Source organism: Hyla sarda, chromosome 6, assembly GCF_029499605.1.
Source record: "Hyla sarda isolate aHylSar1 chromosome 6, aHylSar1.hap1, whole genome shotgun sequence".
NCBI lineage: Eukaryota > Metazoa > Chordata > Amphibia > Anura > Hylidae > Hyla > Hyla sarda.
The window spans coordinates 121546791-121567546 of NC_079194.1; the positions used below are offsets into that span (position 1 = coordinate 121546791).

At 41.6% G+C, this 20756-nt stretch overlaps 1 protein-coding gene across 4 annotated transcripts in view; it reads left to right on the forward strand.

The window, feature by feature from the left end:
• The window catches only part of PLXNA1 (plexin A1), a 327026-nt gene that overhangs the window by 229219 nt on the left and 77051 nt on the right, over positions 1-20756 (forward strand). For all 4 annotated transcript variants that reach the window (XM_056524879.1, XM_056524877.1, XM_056524880.1 and 1 more), the window contains one exon: positions 4578-4778. In XM_056524879.1, the coding sequence (XP_056380854.1) occupies positions 4578-4778 (201 nt within the window). The remainder of the gene's footprint in view (positions 1-4577; positions 4779-20756) is intronic.

A 20756-nucleotide genomic window follows, 5' to 3' on the forward strand; every position in this document is an offset into this window, starting at 1 on the left:
TGCCAGGCGCGATGAGTGTGAAACGCACAGAAATGTGCTGAATCCCGTTCATGATAATCTGCAGCCATCTGCTCCCCTGATCACTGCTTTGCTAACTTGGTTTTCCAGTCTTATGAGTAAGAGGAATTTCTGAGTAAATTTTTTATATATATTTTTTCTTCTCTCTTACACATCACCTTCTGCTGCTATTGTGCTGTTTCATCAAGTCTATATATCATGTGCAGCAAACACTTCTTTTTTTTTTTTTTATAAACTAAGGCCTTGGGTATAAAAGCTAAAGATATTAGAGAATAAGTCCAAGGTATAAATGAAATATCCCCTTTACAGTATAAAATTAAAAGGCGGCAATGGTCGCATAAAATGTATGGGTATAATAGTAATTATTGTCACAGTTTTACAATAGTTATAATTTTGTACATGGAAAGCAGTATTATACTAGTTATATTCTTGTGTATAGGGGCACTATTATAGTAGTTGTTGTATACATAGGGGACGGTATTGTAATAGTTGTATACATAGGAGTCACTGTTATAGTAGTAGGGAAAAATATTGTAGTAGTTATTATTTTGGACATAGGAGGCAGTATTGTAGTACAGTGGTCCCTCAAGTTACAATATGAATTGGTTCTGGGACGACCATTGCATGTTGAAACCATTGTATGTTGAGACCAGAACTCTATGGAAACCTGGTAATTGGTTCTAAAGGCACCAAAATTTCATCCAAAAATAGGAAAAAGTTAGAATTAAAGAAAAATATGTAGATAACTAATATAGATAAAGCAAATCCTTATATATAAAAATAAGAAAGAGCTGCTGGGAGCTGTAAATCACTGTCTGTCAGTGTTTCTCAAGCAGGGAGCCTCTAGCTGTTGCAAAACTACAACTCCCAGCATGCCCGGACAGCCAAAGGCTGTCCGGGCATGCTGGGAGTTGTAGTTTTGCAACAGCTGGGGGCACCCTGCTTGGGAAACAATGGTTTATGTAGAGGACAGGAGCTTCTTTGGGGTCCTGTATAGTACACGCAATGTCCTAAAAAAAAAAAGGAACATGGAGTCTCCCTCACCTGGTTTCCAAAGGAGCAGCTAACCCTGGCACAGGTAAAGAGTACAGAACATACAATACCTCCCTGTACTGTAGGGGGCGCTACCAGACACCAGTTAGTGCATACGCTTCAGTAATACAGGTGTTTTACCAGTGAATGCCCATTCTGCTTGGTCAGTTCTTCCATCCATTGACATGTTTCACAGATCTTGACGGTCTGTACATTGTATGTTGAGTCTGGTTTCAACTTACAATGGTCCAGAAAAGACCATTGTATGTTGAAACTATTGTATGTTGACGCCATTGTAAGTTGAGGGATCACTGTAATTCTAGTCTTCATAGGAACTGTGTTATAGTAACTATAGTTTTATATACAGTATAGGGCTAGTATTATAATAGTTATATTCTTCTTCATATTAGGTGTTGTTATATTGATTATAGTCTTGCACATTGCGGAACTAGTTATATTATAGTAGTATCGCAAGGACTGGCTTTTAGGCTGTATATATTGCAGATCCTATTATTGTGCAGCAGTTATTACTAGGATATTAGCTTGAACATAGGATATCCTTCTTGTTTGCTGAATCAATATTATGGAGACCGCAGCTCATCCATTTAACTTGCGCTGCCATCATCATCATTACTTCATCAAACACATTGTAAGCTGCTAAATTGCCGCCTCTGAGAAAAGGATGAACATTAGGAATTGTCTCTAGGTGTTGTGGGCTTAAATGGTGGGCTCACCGTTCAGATTTGTGTTGTTGCCTTCTTATCTGAGCTGATTGTTTATACTGATGACATCTCTACTTATGAGTATTGATGGATCAAAGCCAGGACCTTAAAGAAACTCAAGTCAAGAGCGTTGATCAGGAGAAGGCTCAAGATGAGTCTAAGGAAGTGTAAATGATAGATAACCCCTCTTCTGCCAGCATGCTCTACAGGCTCCTAACAGCTGGCATCTGCCGGATATGGTACAAATGACTCTGGGATGAACCATACGGATGTCCTGGCACATTACGTATGCGGTGGTTAGCACTTCTCATCTCTTAGTTAGATGTTGGATGGAACATGAGCCACACATTACATGTGTTTCCGAGGCAGCTGAATGAACCCGACCAGTTAGTCTTCAAGTTATTTATTTATTTTGTAAATGTGCATTTGATGCCAAATCATTGACTACTTCATATTTATGCCACTTATAAACCCAGCTGTTAGTAGGACCCACAACCACTCAGGAACATCTGTCACACATGTTGTTTAGGGGTCTACTGTCCACCTGGGATCTAGTGGTTGGCATCTCCTCATGCTGGAACCCTAAACACCTTAAACTTCTATATTAACTAAGAATTTTGTGGGTACTCTGGGCAGATTGTATTAATTTATATGACTGGTGACAAGATGTTGGAGGTATACAATGATTTAACATGGCATATGACTATGTAAACAGCATTAAGTAATGGAGATTGGGTTATCAGTTATCATACACCAAAAAAAGGCAACAAAGATCAGTCAAACAGTGTTGTCTATGAAACCTACCATGTAGTTAACAGGTTTGATAAATATTTGCAAATCAGTTGGTTCCAGAAAGTTTCACCAATTTGTAAATTAATTCTATATAAAAATCTTAAAGGGGTACTCCGCTGCTCAGCGTTTGGAACAAAATGTTCCGAATGCTTAGAGCCGGCGCTGGGATCTCATGACGTCATAGCCCGCCCTCATGATGTCACACTCTGCCCTCTCAAGGCAAGTCTATGGGAGGGGGCGTGACAGCCGTCACGCCCCCTCCCATAGACTTGCATTGAGGGGGCAGGGCATGACGTCATGAGGAGCGGGGCTATGATGTCACGAGATCCCGGTGCTGGCTTTAAGCATTCGGAACATTTTGTTCCAAACGCTGAGCAGCGGAGTACCCCTTTAAGCCTTCCAGTACTTAATGCTACAGACCACAGTGCTCTCTGCTGCCACATCTGTCCGTGTCTGGAACTGTCAATGAGAAAATCCCCAGAGTAAACCTCTCCTGCACTGAACAGTTTCTTTGGTATAGGATCCTCTTGTACTGGCAAGAATAGTAAGCTTGCCAGTACTTTGCACCTATAAAATGTTGCAGGTAGTGCTTTTTTAACTAGCTTCAGAAATTTAAGTAACCCACAAATTCTGCTTTTTGAGCTTTGACCTTAATATTATGGTTCAGAACCAGTATACATCGACAGTGATTTTTTGATGAAAGACTTTAAACAGTTCTATAAATTGTCTGTTCAATAGGGATCAAAGTACCCTGAAGTGCACCTAAACTCTCCATTTGCCATGCAGTTGAATGCAATCTATTCTCATTTCATTCTTCCTTTTTTAAATCCTTGCCCAACCATTTTTTTGCTACCTTATCCCAAGTTTCTCCAGTGCAAGTAACCTCCTTTAGAAGTCCAAATACATATTCATAACTGATAAAACACCTCATGGACAGCGGTCCCAAAGCTCTTGTTTGAATAGGACTGCTGAAGATAGCCAAATACCGTACATTGCTCCCATAGACAATGCATGAATTCCAATGTGAGACTCTAAACCCCCATTGTCAAGGTCGTATGAAGTATCAGTGATTACATACTTGTGGATATGGGATATGTATTGTTGGCAACACATGGCCAACAAAATGTCCACTACAATGGAATTGTGAACTTTAGTTTTTTTTCACAAATGTTTGTACTTTAATCTTGTTAATTTTCAAATAAAGGAATATTATTCTTTCCGCTTTTTGGTTTAAACATTCTTTAAGGTTCCATCCTATAAAGCTGACCACTTTTCAGGATAGATGTAGATTATCATTTGTGAACCTCAGGTCTAAAGAATACAAGTTATCATAACAGCCCAAGGAGGAGCAACCAAGGATTGACTGGGATTTTTTTTTCCCTCTGACTTGATCTGAATAAACATTTGCTATTAATTGTAATAATATCCTTTCTTATGTATGAGGTATGTCTCATGAAGCCAATGTGTTTATCTCAAACATTTAGGAGATAATTTATTAAGGTCTGCACTTGGTACAGACAGGCCAAACGTTGCAAAATGTTGTGACTCTTCACGGATGGCGTTTTTTCTCGGGTTGTATCAGGGCTACTGTGTATTTTATAAGCTGTGAAGTTTAGGTTTAATGCTTCTTTAAGGTCAGTGACCTTAATGCCTCGGTCTTGATTGTCCTTCCTAGTGAATCGATAGATTGCTTTTTCAATAATGATGGATTGGACATTTGCTGTGTGTGGTAGGTCCCAGATAATCATTGTATGTTTTCCGTGTACAGCAAAAATCAACCAAGGTTATTTGCTCAATATTCTAGGTAAATTCCTATTTAGAATTGAATGTTATTGTCTTCATTGCTTTCACTGTACTTAATAATTTGCTTGGATCTGTTCAATATATGCTGCTGTAGTTATCACCACCAGAGGAAGGTTATAGCTCAGGAACTGCTGATGTCTCAACCCTGAGGTTTAAGGCTGGGTGAGATGGACTGGGATAGGTGTTAATATAATCTCTCCTCTGTTCTAGGACTGCCCTCAGATTCTACCTTCAACTCAGATCTACATTCCAGTTGGCGTGGTGAAGCCAATCACATTGACTGCCAAAAACCTTCCCCAGCCACAGTCCGGACAGCGCAATTACGAGTGCATCTTCCACATCCCAGGTAGCGTGACGCGAGTCACTGCTTTGCGCTTCAACAGCACCAGCATTCAGTGTCAGAACACCTCGGTAAGTGATTTCTAGATAGATTAATCTCTATTATCTAGTCGTGCTTCTTGTTCTATGTGTATGCACGTGTCTATGTGATGTGCCGTAAATGACAATGATGGAAAATGCCACTTTAAGTAAAATTGCTAGATTTAACATTTGCCAATGTTGCAGTATGGTTCATATGTGATTCTTACATTTCAGTCACGGAGCAGTAATGCCATTATTAGCCTGAGACCAGTGAAAACCATATCCCTTAAGTCAGTGATGGCAAATAATGTTCCTACCCACAGCTCAGCCAGTAAAATTACATATGGAGAGAAGAGGGACCCTGATGTGCTGACATCGTTGTATCTGCATAACTTGTGTTCTAGTCTATGGGTGGTTGATTTCTAGTCTTCATGCATACGACAGGCCCGTTTCAGCTTTGTTTTCCTCCTAATAAACCTATTTACATAGTCTTTATTTCCCAGAGGCGCAGGCAGGATTTTATGATTACACAACTGCAGCAAATGAAAGCAAAACAGGCATAAACATATTGTAATATACAAGAGCAAAAACCGAGCTGTCAGGATGGTTTGTGGGAGCTGCGGTTCTTTATGGTCCTGTCAAGGTTGTGTGATGGGAAGCATCAGTCTGTCCATCTGTGGAGTCCTATGTGTGCTGTGAATGGGTCTGATTGCTGTATTTACACAGTTTCCTTATATATTGGATGTGTGCTGTAGCTGGCCATAGGGGAATTGCTGGATTTCTATGTTCTGCTGTGGTGTTTTGAAGGTCAATACATGCTGTTAAGGGGCTTGTTAAACAATATTTTACAGGATGACTGGTCCCAGTGGTCTATACGTATATCTGGAGTTTATAGGGATATAAAGTGCAATGTGGAGGGAACAAATCTAGTCACTTCTGAGTGGCCATTGATGATTGCTTGTCAGAGATGAAGACGTACAATGTGTCTGTCTGGGTTGCAACATCTTTCTGTACTTCTGCATCTATTGCAGGTTCTAGACATTGAGTTGCATTGTATCAGACTGTGTATTCCTCAAACATAATGGCCATCATAAGGTACTGCACCTAGACACTCCTACTTTTTGGATGCCACAAAGAAACTTATTCAAACTGCCAAAAAGTCACATAAGAAAAGTCAAATCACATGGTCAGATCTTAGTTAAGCTGATAATGGGGTTGTTGAAGGACTACATTTAATGTCTAAATGTGACCAGGCTGGGCGAAATAAACTTATACTCACCTGATGTGGATGGTGACACACTGAAGTGGCTAATCAGCCAATCACTGGTGGGTTCCTGCAGAGGTCAGTGATTGGCTGAGCAGGCATTTCCTTGTGTCGAGACAGAGATCACGTTCTGAGAAGCCTGACTAGCAGCAGCAGGGGATCATGGCAGTTTTTTTTTTTTACTTTCTTAATTTTTTATATTTAATCCAGATTGGTCACATTGAGACATATAGAATAAACTCCAACTACCCATTCAACACTTTATGGTGGCTGTAGACATTAGATTAAAGTGTGTTAATGTGTTAATGAGTTTCCAGGACTGGGGACGTGACGTGACGTCATGGCACGCCCCCCACCATTCATGTCTATGGGAGGGGGCATGACATCAGTCACGCCCCCTCCCATAGACATGAATGGAGGGGGCGTGGCGTGACGTCACTTCCCCAGTCCCGGAAACCTGGAGGTTTTCGAAACTGGAGATTCAGCACCCGCATAGAATCTGGGTGCTGCAGGGAGATCGCGGGGGTCTCAGCAGCGGGCCCCCCGCAATCTGACATCTTATGTTTTTGCCCATAATAAACTGCTGATGATGGGATGATCTGGTAATGGATCATTACACGTACACAGCCTTAGACATTTTTTTGACTAATTCACTTCTTGTTTTTGCTGTTAATCACCAGTATCCATTGGAATTCCTTTAAAATGTTGATGTATACTGCACTACGCTTCCAGAGTACCTATTCAGTTCAATGGACCAAATATAGCAACCCAACTTTCCACATACAACAATTATACATTCAGAAAATAAACTGATCATAAAAAATAGTAGACTCTGCTTGGTCTATTAAACTCAATGGGCACACCTCATGCTCACTGTCATATACATCTGTATACCTTTCTGCCAGTGTCCCCACATTTACAGGCGATGTACAGCAAAAAAAAGGATTTAACCTGTTAAGGACCAAGGGCATACAGGTACGCCTTTGCTCCCTGGTACTTAAGGACCAAGGGCGTACCTGTACGCCCGTGGGAATTTCGGTCCCTGCCGCGCACCGGGCGGGGACCGGACAGGGGTGACTGCTGATATCTATCAGCAGGCACCCCGCGCAAATGCCCAGAGGGGTCATCAGACCCCCCCATGTCGGCGTATTCTGGGTCATACGGGTCTATGGTGACCCGGAATATAACGGGGATCGCGGTTGTCCAAAACACCCACGATCCCCCTGAAGGCATAGGAATGAGGTGGCAGGGGTGCCACCCCTCCTTTCCCTGCTATTGGTGGTCTAAACGCGACCACCAATAGCAGATCGGGGGCGGGGGGCTTTACTTTCGGTTTCCCCGTTCTGCCCACCCAGAACAGGGAACCGACAGAGGACCGGCGCCGACGTCCACTTACCCCGCCGGCGAGGCTGCGGGCGACAATCGGTGGAGGAGATCGGAGTCCGGCGATGTCGTGCGGCTGGCTCCCGGGATCCGACGGAACCCAGTAAGTTGCCTAGCAACATCTGGAGGGTACAGTTTGAGACCACTAAACAGTGGTCTCTAATCTGTAACCCTCCAGATGTTGCAAAACTACAACTCCCAGCATGCCCAGACAGCTGTTAGGGCATGCAGGGATTTGTAGCTTTGCAACAGCTGGAGGGCCCGAGTTTGGAGATCACTGGCAGTGATCTCTAACTGTGGCCCTCCAGATGTTGCAAATCTGCAACTCCTAGCATGCCCAAACAGCAGTTTGCTGTCAGGGCATGCTGGGATTTGTAGTTTTGCAACAGCTGGAGGTCCGCAGTTTGGAGATCTCTAAATTGTATCCCTCCAGATGTTGCAAAACTGCAAATCCCTGCATGCCCTAACAGCAAACAGCTGTCTCGGCATGCTGGGAGTTGTAGTTGCGAGCCTCCAGCTGTTGCAAAACAACAACTCCCAGCATTTACGGACAGCCACTGACTGTCCAGGCATGCTAGGAGTTTAGCAACAGCTGGAGGCACCCTGTTAGGGGTATTCTACGCCAGTGATTCCCAATGTCCACCCCTATGCAATCCCTAATTTAGTCCTCAAATGTGCATGGAGCTCTCTCACTTCGGAGCCCTGTCGTATTTCAAGGAAACAGTTTAGGGCCACATATGGGGTATTTCCGTACTCGGGAGAAATTGCACTACAAATTTTGGGGGGCTTTTTCTCCTTTTACCCCTTAGGAAAAAGAAAAGTTGGGGCCTACACCAGCCTGTTAGTGTAAAAAAAATTAAAAAATTTACACTAACATGCTGGTATTGTCCTTTACTTTTTATTTTCACAAGAGGTAACAGGAAAAAAAGACCCCAAAATTTGTAACACAATTTCTCCTGAGTACGGAAATACCCATATGTTGGCGTAAAATGCTCTGCGGGGGCACAACGAGGCTCAGGAGTGAGAGCGCACTATGTACATTTGAGGCCTAAATTGGTGATTTGCACAGGGGTGGCTGATTTTACAGCGGTTCTGACATAAATGCAAAAAAAATAAATACCCACATGTGACCCCATTTTGGAAACTACACCCCTCACGTAATGTAATAAGGGGTACAGTGAGCATTTGTGCCCCACAGGGGTCTGACAGATTTTTGGAACAGTGGTCCGTGAAAATGAAAAATTTTTAATTTTCATTTGCACAGCCCACTGTTCCAAAGATCTGTAAAACGCCAGTGGGGTGTAAATGCTCACTGCACCCCTTATTAAATTCTGTGAGGGGTGTAGTTTCCAAAATGGGGTCACATGTGGGGAGATCCACAGTTCTGGCACCACGGGGGCTTTGTAAACGCACATGGCCCCTGACTTCCATTCCAAACAAATTCCCTTTTCAAAAGCTTAATGGCGCTCCTTCTCTTCTGAGCATTGTAGTTCGCCAGCAGAGCACTTGACGTCCACACATGGGGTATTTCCATACTCAGAAGAAATGGGGTTACAAATTTTGGGGGTAATTTTCTCCTATTACCCCTTGTAAAAATGTAAAATTTGGGGAAAAACCAGCATTTTAGTGAAAAAAACATTTTTTTTTTCATTTACACATCCAACTTTAACAAAAAGTCGTGAAATACCTGTGAGGTGCTAAGGCTCCCTGTACCCCTTGTTACATTCCTTGAGGGGTTTAGTTTCCAAAATAGTATGCCATGTGTTTTTTTTTTTTTTTTTTTTTTTTTTGCTGTTCTGGCACCATAGGGGCTTCCTAAATGTGACATGCCCCCCAAAAACCATCTCAGAAAAACTCACTCTTCAAAATCCTATTGTCGCTCCCTCCCTTCTGAGCCCTCTACTGAGCCTGCCGAACACTTGACATACACATATGAGGTATTTCCTTACTCGAGAGAAATTGGGTAACAAATTTTGAGAGGATTATATTCCTTTTACCTCTTGTAAAAATTCAAAAACTGGGTCTACAAGAACATGCGAGTGTAAACAATGAAGATTTTGAATTTTCTCCTTCACTTTGCTGCTATTCCTGTGAAACACCTAAAGGGTAAACACACTTACTGAATGTCATTTTGAATACTTTGAGGGGGTGCCGTTTTTATAATGGGCTCATTTGTGGGGTATTTCTAATATGAAGGCCCTTCAAATCCACTTCAAACCTGAACTGGTCCATGAAAAATTCCGATTTTGAAAATTTGGTGAAAAATTGGAAAATTGCTGCTATACTTTGAAGCCCTCTGATGTCTTCCAAAAGTAAAAACATGTCAACTTTATGATACAAACATAAAGTAGACATATTGTATATGTGAATCAAAATATAATTTATTTAGAATGTTTATTTTCCTTACAAGCAGAGAGCTTCAAAGTTAGAAAAATGCAAAATTTTCAATTTTTTCATCAAATTTTGGAATTTTTCACCAGGAAATGATGCAAGTATCGACAAAATTTTACCAATAACACAAAGTAGAATATGTTACGAAAAAACTTTCTCGGAATCAGAATAATAGGTAAAAGCATCCCAGAGTTATTAATGCTTAAAGTGAAAGTGGTCAGATGTGCAAAAAACGCTCTGGTCCTACAGTGAAAATTGGCCTGGTCCTTAAGGGGTTAATGAACCCCTAGTCCTTACTGGCCATTATAGTTGTTTCAGACTATACACAATACACATACACAAATAATAAAACTGGGTGAAGGGCGAACAATCCTCATTCTGGGAATGTTCTTTGAATGTAATTTCATGTAGAGATCTTTTGTGGGATTGTTAATAATTTCAAACAGGTCTAACTTCATTTTAAACATTGCTGGTCACTCATCGATTAGCTGAAACTGAACATTTTCTTAAACTTTAACCTAACAAATATGGGTACTTCTATAGGTGTAACTGATGACAAGATTGTTAACTGTTTACAATGATGGCCAGCAGAATTGTGCATATAGCACTGGAACATAATCACGCCTGTGACTCAGGATGACAATATATATCCCAGGGCCAACTGCTCCCTATAGTGCACACTTTGGATATTTCTGTTTCTTATTTAGGCTGGGAGCTAATGGCAGTGTATACACTTCACGCTCTATTGAGCATTTATAGAAATATGATTAAAGGGTACCTGCAAAGTTGTACTCAAACCCCATCAGGTCAGCTTGGAGAGATGTAGCTCTACTCTGGGCAGTCATATTGCTGTATGAGGTCCAGCAAGTTCTGTGTGTATGTGTGTGTATATATAATATTTGTGTGTGTGTGTGTGTGTGCATGTATATATATATATATATATATATATATATATTTTTTTTTTTTTATTTTTTATTTTTTTTTTGTCATGTAAAACTGATATACATAACAGAGACCGCTGTACTACACATAAAGCATTATGAAGCTGACCTGTGCTTTGTGCATTCCAGAGATGTATTTGGTTGGTGTTTTAGGCCATTGTAGATTATGGATCTTTGGTTACGTCATGGAAGTTGGAGACCAGTTCACATGAAGATTTTCTAGTTTATCATTTACATAATTCATTTCTTGAATTGCATGGCCCGCTTTATATGCACATTGCCATCTGAAATTGTGTGTATTGAGGGCAGAACAACAGATGGAAGCTGGTCAACGGCTTCTTAGAGGAGCCTGTATTTGGAGGTGGAAGGTCTTGCAAAGTCCCTGGGAGATTCCATGCAGAGCCTTAGAGAGCGCAGAAGCTGGGTCAATGAGAGCGTGAAATCCATGAAAGAAGTTCACTTCGCCAAACCTCAGTAGATTAATTGTGTTTGCAAAGCTCTCCAGCCAAGAAAATACAGATCTAATGTATTGATGGACAAGGTGTCTCTGGGGATGATGCTGTTCCAAGCTGCCCGCCAGCCGCCTTCCCTCCTCTAAGCGCACGCTCCGGCTGCTCTACAGACCTTACCTCCCAGCATGTGCATTGTGTGTTCTGTGGTGGTTCTTGCCTTTGTGCATCCAACCACCTGATCCTGACCAGCTACTTTTCTCATATGTGAGTTTATACAGTAATTTCATGCCTACGAATGCATATTGTCTGTGCAAGAAGTACAATAAATATCCGGTTTGCAAAATTGTTTTGTGCTAAAAATGTCAATGTCTCTGTATCCCCCACCATGCCTCAAGATGGAGCTCAGATTTCATTTTCTTTCTACATCGTTCTCTTGTGCTCATTATTGCCCCCTGCTAAGCAATGTGCTTTGTATAAGCTACCAGGAGAAGTGGGGAAAAAGGATGTGACTACAGCTCTGAGCACATCTTTTCCTCACAGTAGTGGTTGTCACCGTACAAGCCCATTCAGGCATTGTCCTTACAAAGCTTAATATCTTTACTGCTCCAACTCAAGTTTGTTTTATACTTCTCCCTATGTACCAGAATACGTACTGTGATACTGCCTTCTATTGACAAGAATATAGCAACTATAATACTGCCTCCTATGTACAAAAATATAACTACTATAATCCTCCCTCCTATGTACAAGGATATAATTACTTTAGTACTGTCTTCTATAGACGAGAGTATAACTTCTATATACATACTGTATGTACTATATGTACAAGAATATAACTACTATAATACTGCTCCATATTTACAAGTATATAACTACTAAAATAATGCCCCCGGTGTACAGGAACACAACTACTATAATACTACCCCTATGTGCTAGAATAAAACTACTACGGTATTCTATGCACAAAAATATAACTCCTATAATACTGCCCCCTATGTACACGAATACAACTACTATAATAATGACTCCCTATATACAAAAATGTAACTACTATAATACTGTCCCTATGTACAAGAATATAACTACTATAATACTCTCCGCTATGTACTAGAATATAACTAAGTCCAAGTGTAAGGCACAGCTCACTCGTACGCCCTTCCTGCGTCTCGGACGAGACTGAACCACAACTCATATAATGGTATGAAAATGAAGAGATGTCCATCGCAGGTTCCAAGCAATGCAGAATTTATTTATTCAGCAGTGACACAACATGATGACAGGTAAGTGACGCGTTTCAGCCACAATCTGCAGCCTTAGTCAATCTCTTCATTTTCATAGAATAGAACTACTATAATACTGCCCCTATGTACTAGAATATAGCTACTATAATACTGCCCCTATGTACAAGAATGTACTCTGGTCCACAAGCCAGAAGAAGCACCGTCAGCCATGAAACTAGTTGTTTGCCCAGGGACTCCTCCGCCTCCCATGCCTGCTGCTTCCAAACACTTGCTATGGAATAAAGTTCTTCTTTTTCACTGCAACTACAGAGGGTGAGTGTGATTTATCTACATTCTATCTTCACGTATTAAAGGAGATCTGTAGTTCTCTGAACTTTATCCCTTATCCAAAGGATAGGGGATAAGTTTTAGATCGCGGGGGGTCCGAGCGCTGTGCCCCCCACGATCTCCTGTACGGGGCCATAGCAATGTACAGGAAAGGGGGTGTTCCGTCCTCGCATGACGCGGCAGCTGGCATGCCCCTTCATGTATCTATGGGATTCATGGAGGGGCGTGCCAGCTGCCGCGTCATGCGGGCAAGGAACACCCCCTTTCCTGTACATTGCTGCGGCCCCGTACAGGATATCGCAGGGGGCCCCAGTGCTCGGACCCCCGCAATCTAAAACTTATCCCCTAGTTCAGAGCATTACAGATCTCCTTTAATTGCTGCATCCTTGCATATAATCTGCATCCACCGGTATTGCACCCGTGATTTAATGCCTCCCTCGAAACTTGGCTGTACATCATACAAGCATTTTATCTGCTAGCTGTGCCACTATGTTGTCTTTCGTTTTGATGTAACTACTTTAATAATGTCCCTATGTACAAGAATATAACTACTATAATACTGCCCCTATGTACAAGAAAATAACTGCTATAATACTGTCCGTATGTACAAGAATATAACTGCTATAATACTGCCTCTCTGTACAAGAATATAGCTAATATAATACTGTCCCTATATACCAGAATATAACTACTATAATACTGCTCCTATGTACAAGAATATAACTACTATAATGTGGAGGGTAGATAGAGAGATAGGACCGCACCGCGGTCACCCACAATATCCGGGAGAGTGTACACTGTGACAGGGGATGTCAGAGGTTTGGTGCGGGGTGGTGCAAAAAAGCAGGAGAGAACAATGTCCAAAATAGCAAAATGAGAAAAAGGTTGCTTCTGCACTCACCCTTCTTGCGCTGCTTCACTGTGTCACTGAGTTAATCCATGTACGGCCGGCCGCTGTACGGGAGATGATTCGGAGAGATCGCTACAGCCGGAGATGAGCGGTGACAGCTACGAGCTCGTTTCGTGGTTAGAACCGCTTCTTCGGGCCCGAAGAAGCAACCTTTTTCTCATTTTGCTATAACTACTATAATACTGCTCTTATATACAAGACTATAACTACTATAATACTGTCCCTATCTACAAGAATATAACTGCTATAATATTGCCCCTATATACAAGAATATAACTACTATAATGCTGCCCACTATGTACAAGAATATTACTACTATAATATTGCCCCTATATACAAGAATATAACTACTATAATACTGCCTCCTATGTACAAGAATATAACTACTATAATACTGTCCCTATATACAAGAATAGAACTACTATAATACTGCTCCCTATATACAAGAATATAACTACTATAATACTGCTCTTATATACAAGAATATAACTACTATAATACTGTCTCTGTATACAAGAATATAACTACTATAATACTACCCCTATATACAAGAATATAACTACTATAATTCTGTCCCTATGTTCAAGAATATAACTACTCTAATACTGTCCCTATGTTCAAGAATATAACTACTATAATACTGCCTCCTATGAACAAGAATATAACTACTATAATACTGACCACTATGTACAAGAATATAACTACTATAATACTACCCCTATGTACAAGAATAGAACTACTATAATACTGTCCCTATGTGCAACAATATAACTACTATAATACTGCTCCTATGTACAACAATATAACTACTATAATACTGCCCCTGTGTACAAGAATATAACTACTAGAATACTGCCCCCTATGTGCAAGAATATAACTACTAGAATAATGCCTCTATGGAATATAATTTTTAGGAAAATGTATCTCTAGCTCTTATTAATGTTCAGTGTACTTGTATGTATGGGAACCCAGCGCAATGATCATCATGAGCAAATGAAGAATCTTTTCTATATCCTTTTGGAGTACTGATCCTCCTTAGCATGTGCTTGGAGGCCTGGGAGTGTAACCTCATGAACTGCCTCTGGGAATTTCATAGTTATAATATTGCCCACTGTTCCCATCACTGTTCTCATAGTGTCATGCACATGTGTGTGTATATTTCATATTTCTATAAAATATATATATATATATATATATATATATATATATGTTTAATCAGTAATCGAAATCTTCCCATTCTCTGTCCATGAAGTCTGCTTTATCACCTAGACACTGAATTTGCAGTAATGTTTCTATTTTATTTTTTCGCCTATTTTGTATTGAGCTTTCTTTCTTCCTCTCTATGCGCCCGTCACATTTATCTTGCTCGCAGACGCGTTTTAAAGTGAGGAGGGAGAATCAGGAGAATTTGATAGGATCCAATTAAATTTGTGCAGATAAAATGATGATGAATTGCAGCCGGGTTCCGCAGAGACACCCTGTACGTTACCGCCGGCCCCATTGAGCTTGCAAGAAGCTGAGGTCATCAGCTGCAGAAAAAAATAGGACACAGCTGCATGTACATGTACTGTGTCTGCAGTCACTGGTGGGGGAGTAGTCTGCATTCTCTCTATACCTGCTAATAAATTACATTGATTATTATAGGAATAAGGGGAACAATGTTCAGTGCATCCTAATTTATACTGAGCTGTCAAGACAACGCGGAAGGCGATTTACATTTCTATTCCTAGAAAAAACGGATAATGAGAATGCTATCGGGAATGGTACAAAGGGAAATGTACTGCACCCCCCCCCCCCCAAACTGTCCCCCCAATCCCAAATAATGAATAGAAATAGATGCCTGGTCATGTGTTTTCTTTTCTTCTCAATGAGACGTGAAGACAGCTAATAGGGGTGCAGAGGTACCAGGTTCAGCCAGGTCCCTAATCTTTATAGCCCTAAAGTCCCCTAATGATGCATACACATATAGCAGTCCTATATGTGGACAGTGTGGCAATGAAGTAGCTTTTATATGTTTTATAATTTGACATGATTATATTGGAACCTAAGAGGTTCCTGTTTTGCCTTGCTGTGCCCAATTTGTAAAATTCTTCCAGTGCTGGAGCCCAGTGTACGATGTACTTGGGTATGTGGCACATCTTATTTTGTTATCGATGTGTCGTCAGATATTTTCCCTTGGAACGCAGGTGAACTGTTCATGTTATATTGCTAAATGATAAATCCAGCTCTGCTGCATCCGTATTCTGGCTGTAAGTCATTACGTAGGTTTCCAAATGCTCACGTAAGGGTCAATTAAAAATGTTTCAATTTTATTTTATATGTATATGTGTTGCATTTGATCGTTTTATATACATAACTATTATTTTCTTGTGGCAAAATGTCAATGACTGGCTTAAGAATATTAATTAGTATAAAGGAAGTGGTATTAATTTTTTGTTTTGTTTTGTAAAGGCCCCCAGCTTGCTCTGTCCTTACATTACACCCCCCTCCCTACCCCATCACCATCTTGGTTGGTCCCTTTCATTCTTATTTTTTGGCAAATGTATTTTGCCGTCGGTGTAACCCATAAATCCTTACTGGCACCTCTCTGCTTTTTATAACCCCACAGAAAATAAATCCTAAAATTAATTCTGGAGGCGTCTGTAGTAAACATGACATAAAGCCGCTAAATCACAATAATGTCTTTTAATTTCTCAATTTTAACTTTTTTTAAATGTTTTTGCTGTTATTAAGATCTACCACTAAGAAGAATATTACCCTCCACCCCCCACAAAACTACATAAGTGTTTTTTTTCTTGCCAAAAAATGAATTTATTATGATCGAGCAGCTAATCCTTTTTAATCAAAACAATTTGTGCTCTTCATGCAGTGTTGGCAGTAAACTAATTTGTAAGTGGTAAGGGTTTTCTTTTCTTTCTTTCTTTTTTTTCTTTTTTACCTTGAGAGCTGTAATATCACCAGTAGATCCCTTTCAATGCCATATATCGGCCATGTTATTTTGATCCAAAACTAAAAAAAAAATTTTTTCCCCTGGGAACCCACCTTAAGACATTATCCACGACTCTTGAACCAACTTAAATGGTCACTGTCCTTTAGGGATCGACCGAATATCGGATTGGCCAATATTCACGATTTTGTAAGTTATCAGTATCGGCATCTAACCTTGCCGATAATGTGTCCAGCGTGTGTGCCTCCAATGAATATATTTGCAGCTCGGACATCCCTGTGTCCCGAAAAAAATTTTTGGGACATAGGGATGCCCCCGTCAACTCTCGGCAGCCCCGCGTTAAGTTTAAAAATGCAGGGGCCCGCCGGGAGATTGCGCATGCCGGGACGTCACTGATGTCCCGTGGGTGCGCCCATAGCAACAGAGATGTGGAGGAGCGTAACATGGAGGTGGAAAATACGCGCTGGCCAGCATGGTAAGTGACCAGCGGCACGTCAGCTTCGGTGCTCAGACCACCGCTCCTCGGTCACTGTATACGCTGTATATGGCTGGAGGCTGTATGTCTGTGGGGGAACTATACTGCCAACCTAATGTGGGGAACTATACTGCCAACCTAATGTGGGGAACTATGCTGCCAACCTAATGTGGGGAACTATACTGCCAACCTAATGTGGGGAACTATACTGCCAACGGAATATCGGTATAAGTTATCGGCTATCGGCCTGAAAGTTCACAGGTTATCGGTATCGGCTCTAAAAATTCAATATCGGTTGATCCCTACTGTCCTTTCAAACAACTCCCCCCCCCCCCCCCCATTTGGTAGCCCCAACATATTTGTAAATCACTTAATTTACCAATAATGACTTCTTTCCCCAGCTCCTTAATCTTGGCAACTAGGTGTTTGCCTCCCTGTAATCTGCCATGCACTGCCTGTTAGGAGAAAGCAGTCTTTAGTATCAGGTAGATCAGGACAGAACACAGGAAGGGGTGTGGCTCAGCACGTGCTGTATGCAGGAGAGAAGGAGTGCTTGAACTGTGTACCTGCAATCTATGATCTTCAAGAGGATCCTTAATGTGCCTGAAAGGTAAATTTGCTTCAGCAGTTAGTTTAATTGATCAGTGTAACCCCTCCCTTGCTGTGCCTCTTCTGTTTGTTTATTTTCTGTCCACATGGCACCTTGAAAAGCCAGTCCATAAGTAACCCCTTTTCTGTTTACATGCTGTCTATTGTACAGTACTGTAAATCTTTCCCAGCCCAGTGCCAGTCTGTTCAGTCTAGTGCACTTTTACCAGAATGTAAGTCCTGTGATTGGACAGACAAGTAAGGGAAAGGGAATAACTTTGTCTACTGACAAACGTCCCAGCTCTGGTTTTTCCCTTGAAATGGAGAGAATGAGAAATAGCTGTGCACCTTGAACGGGACTCTCAGGGGCTCAATAAGAGCAGTGAGAGCACTAAAATCTTCTTGTCACCACTCTGAAAGGTTAATGAAACCATGGAGGTTTATATAAATCTTTTAAAAAGACAGGTACGCTTTAAAGTGAATATTGTGTCCACCAGTTTGGGTTGTTGTATCATAGAAATGTAGCTATTCTCACTGATTCCAGTGATGTCACTCCTGTCCTATCTGCCAGGTTTTGATTACTTAAAATTAACCGGTTTAGTCCCTACAACTCCATATGTTTACCCCTACCTTATAGACAAGAAGAACAGTACTCTGACACAGTTTTCTTTTGCTGCCTTGCAATGCTACAAAAAATCAGTGGGGAAAAATAAACTTTGTTCAGTATACAAGGCCTATGCTAATTATTGTTATACAGTCACTGGGGGAGTAGACATGGTGGCTTCCACTCAAGCTTACCATGCTCTTCCTTTAACTGCAGTGATAATAATGTACTGATACACCTACACCAGTTGTGCAGCCCGTGGCTGGGACCAGAGGTAAACGGCATAAGGCAAAGGGTCAGTGACTGGCTGTAGTGGTGACGTGGGTAGAATATGTCCATGCTGCAGTCAATATAACAAAGCCCATGGAGTACTGAAATGTTGGTTTTGGAAGAGGCTAACGTTGATATATTATAGCTTTTCACCCCTTTTTTCTTTAAACACCATCTTAAGTGGTGGGCCCATTTTTTTTCAATAATTTTCCTAACCCCCATATTAATATTCTGGACAGTTGCAGATACCACTGTGGAGAGCTTACTGTATAAACTAATTAATAAAACAATGTACAGCTCACTTCTTGGCTACCCCTTGTGGTGGCTGAGGGCAAAAAAAAAAGTCAGTTTTTCCTAATCCATAATGGTTTGTTAACAATGAAGTGCCACTTAATTCCTTGTAGAGCCTGTCATTGGCTGAAAAATCTAGTTACCCAGCAGGCCACACTGTTTTCCTTATTTAGTGTCTTAATAAGGGTAGTATTTTGGGTAGTATTAGCCTTTTCATGGCACTAATTGCACCCAATATAATAGCATTAATTAAGATTTGTAGAATCAAAATTACCGTATTTTTCGCCCTATAGGACGCACCGGCGTATAAGACGCACCCAATTTATAGGTGCAAAATCTAAAAAAGTAAAGATTTTGAACCAAATAGTGGTCTTCAACCTGCGGACCTCCAGATGTTGCAAAACTACAACTCCCAGCATGCCCGGACAGCCGTTGGCTGTCCGGGCATGCTGGAAGTTGTAGTTTTGCAACATCTGGAGGTCCGCAGATTGAAGACCACTGCATAGGAGGTAATACTCACGTGTCCCCGCAGCACCGGACCCGTCACCGCTGCCCTGGATGTCGCTCAATCGCTGTCGCCATGTCCCTGTCGCTCCGGAACGTCTCTGCTGCCGGCCGGGTATCCTCGCTCTATGTCACCGTCATCACGTCGTTACGCACGCCGAGGCACATACGCGACAACGTGATGACGAGGAAGGAGAGCGCCGGCCATACAGGGGATCCCTGAACGGAGAAGACACAGAGGAGGCAGGTAAGGTCCCTCCCGGTGTCCTGTAAGCACTAACCCGGCTATTCAGTCGGGCTGTTCGGGACCGCCGCGGTGAAATTGCGGCGGTCCCGAACAGCCCGACTGAGCAGCCGGGTTAGTGACACTTTCCCTTCAGATGCGGCGGTCAGCTTTGATTGCCGCATCTTAAGGGTTAATACAGGGCATCACCGCGATCGGTGATGTCCTGTATTAGCCGCGGGTCCCGGCCGTTGATGGCTGCAGGGACCGCCACGATAGGGGTGTATTCGCCGTATAAGACGCACCGACTTTTTCCCCCCAGTTTTGGGGAAGAAAAAGTGCGTCTTATACGGCGGAAAATACGGTACATCTTGAAATGTCTTTTTTTGGAATATGCAGTATAGTTTCTTTTGTACCCAGAAGCGGTTGAGTGTTCTGAGCTCATGTTTAGTGCATATCTACAGATGACAAAACACTTCACCGGATCAGCAATCAAAATCAGTGATTAAAATGTTGACATTGTGGTTTTTAGAGCCCCCCCCCCCCCCCCCCAAAAGCTTTTAATGCATTTAATTTGTTTCCATCAATATATATCCCAATTTCCTCCATAACATTGTGCCACGCTGGTTAAGTGCTTTATTTTGAGATAGTACACTGCGCTTTTGCTTAATGTCAGTGTTCTGGTGATAAATTGTATATTCAGGTAATGGATGCCTCTGAGTGATTTTTATATTGAATACTGTGTTCTGCACATTAAGCCCATAATGCTAGCAAAGTAGTAGTCATGTAAAGGATTTCCTGTAAGGAGATATTTGCTGGGCCGGAATCCTCAAGAGACTTTGCTTATAAGCAGGAGCTCTCTAAAATATTGAATAATGTGTTTATGTAGGGGGAGCATTATCTTTATGGCCCCTTTCACACTACCGTTATGCCCCGTCAAACTTTTTATTTGTTTTTGGAGTTTGAGGGGCAATAACGGGACCCCGATCGAACCTATTATAGTCAAAGGGGTCTGCCGCTATTTCCAGAGAAAATAGCAGGAGAAAAATTCTCCCGCTGTTTGCAATCTCAAAATAAGGGCTTCACACTGCCGGAGACAAACGGCAGTGTGAATGTAGCCTATGGAGGCTAAAGGTGCCCATCCCACACAGGTAGAGGGACCGACTGTAGCAGTAATGTAATTACCTATCTGCAAATTGTTTATAGTGGGTTATTGGG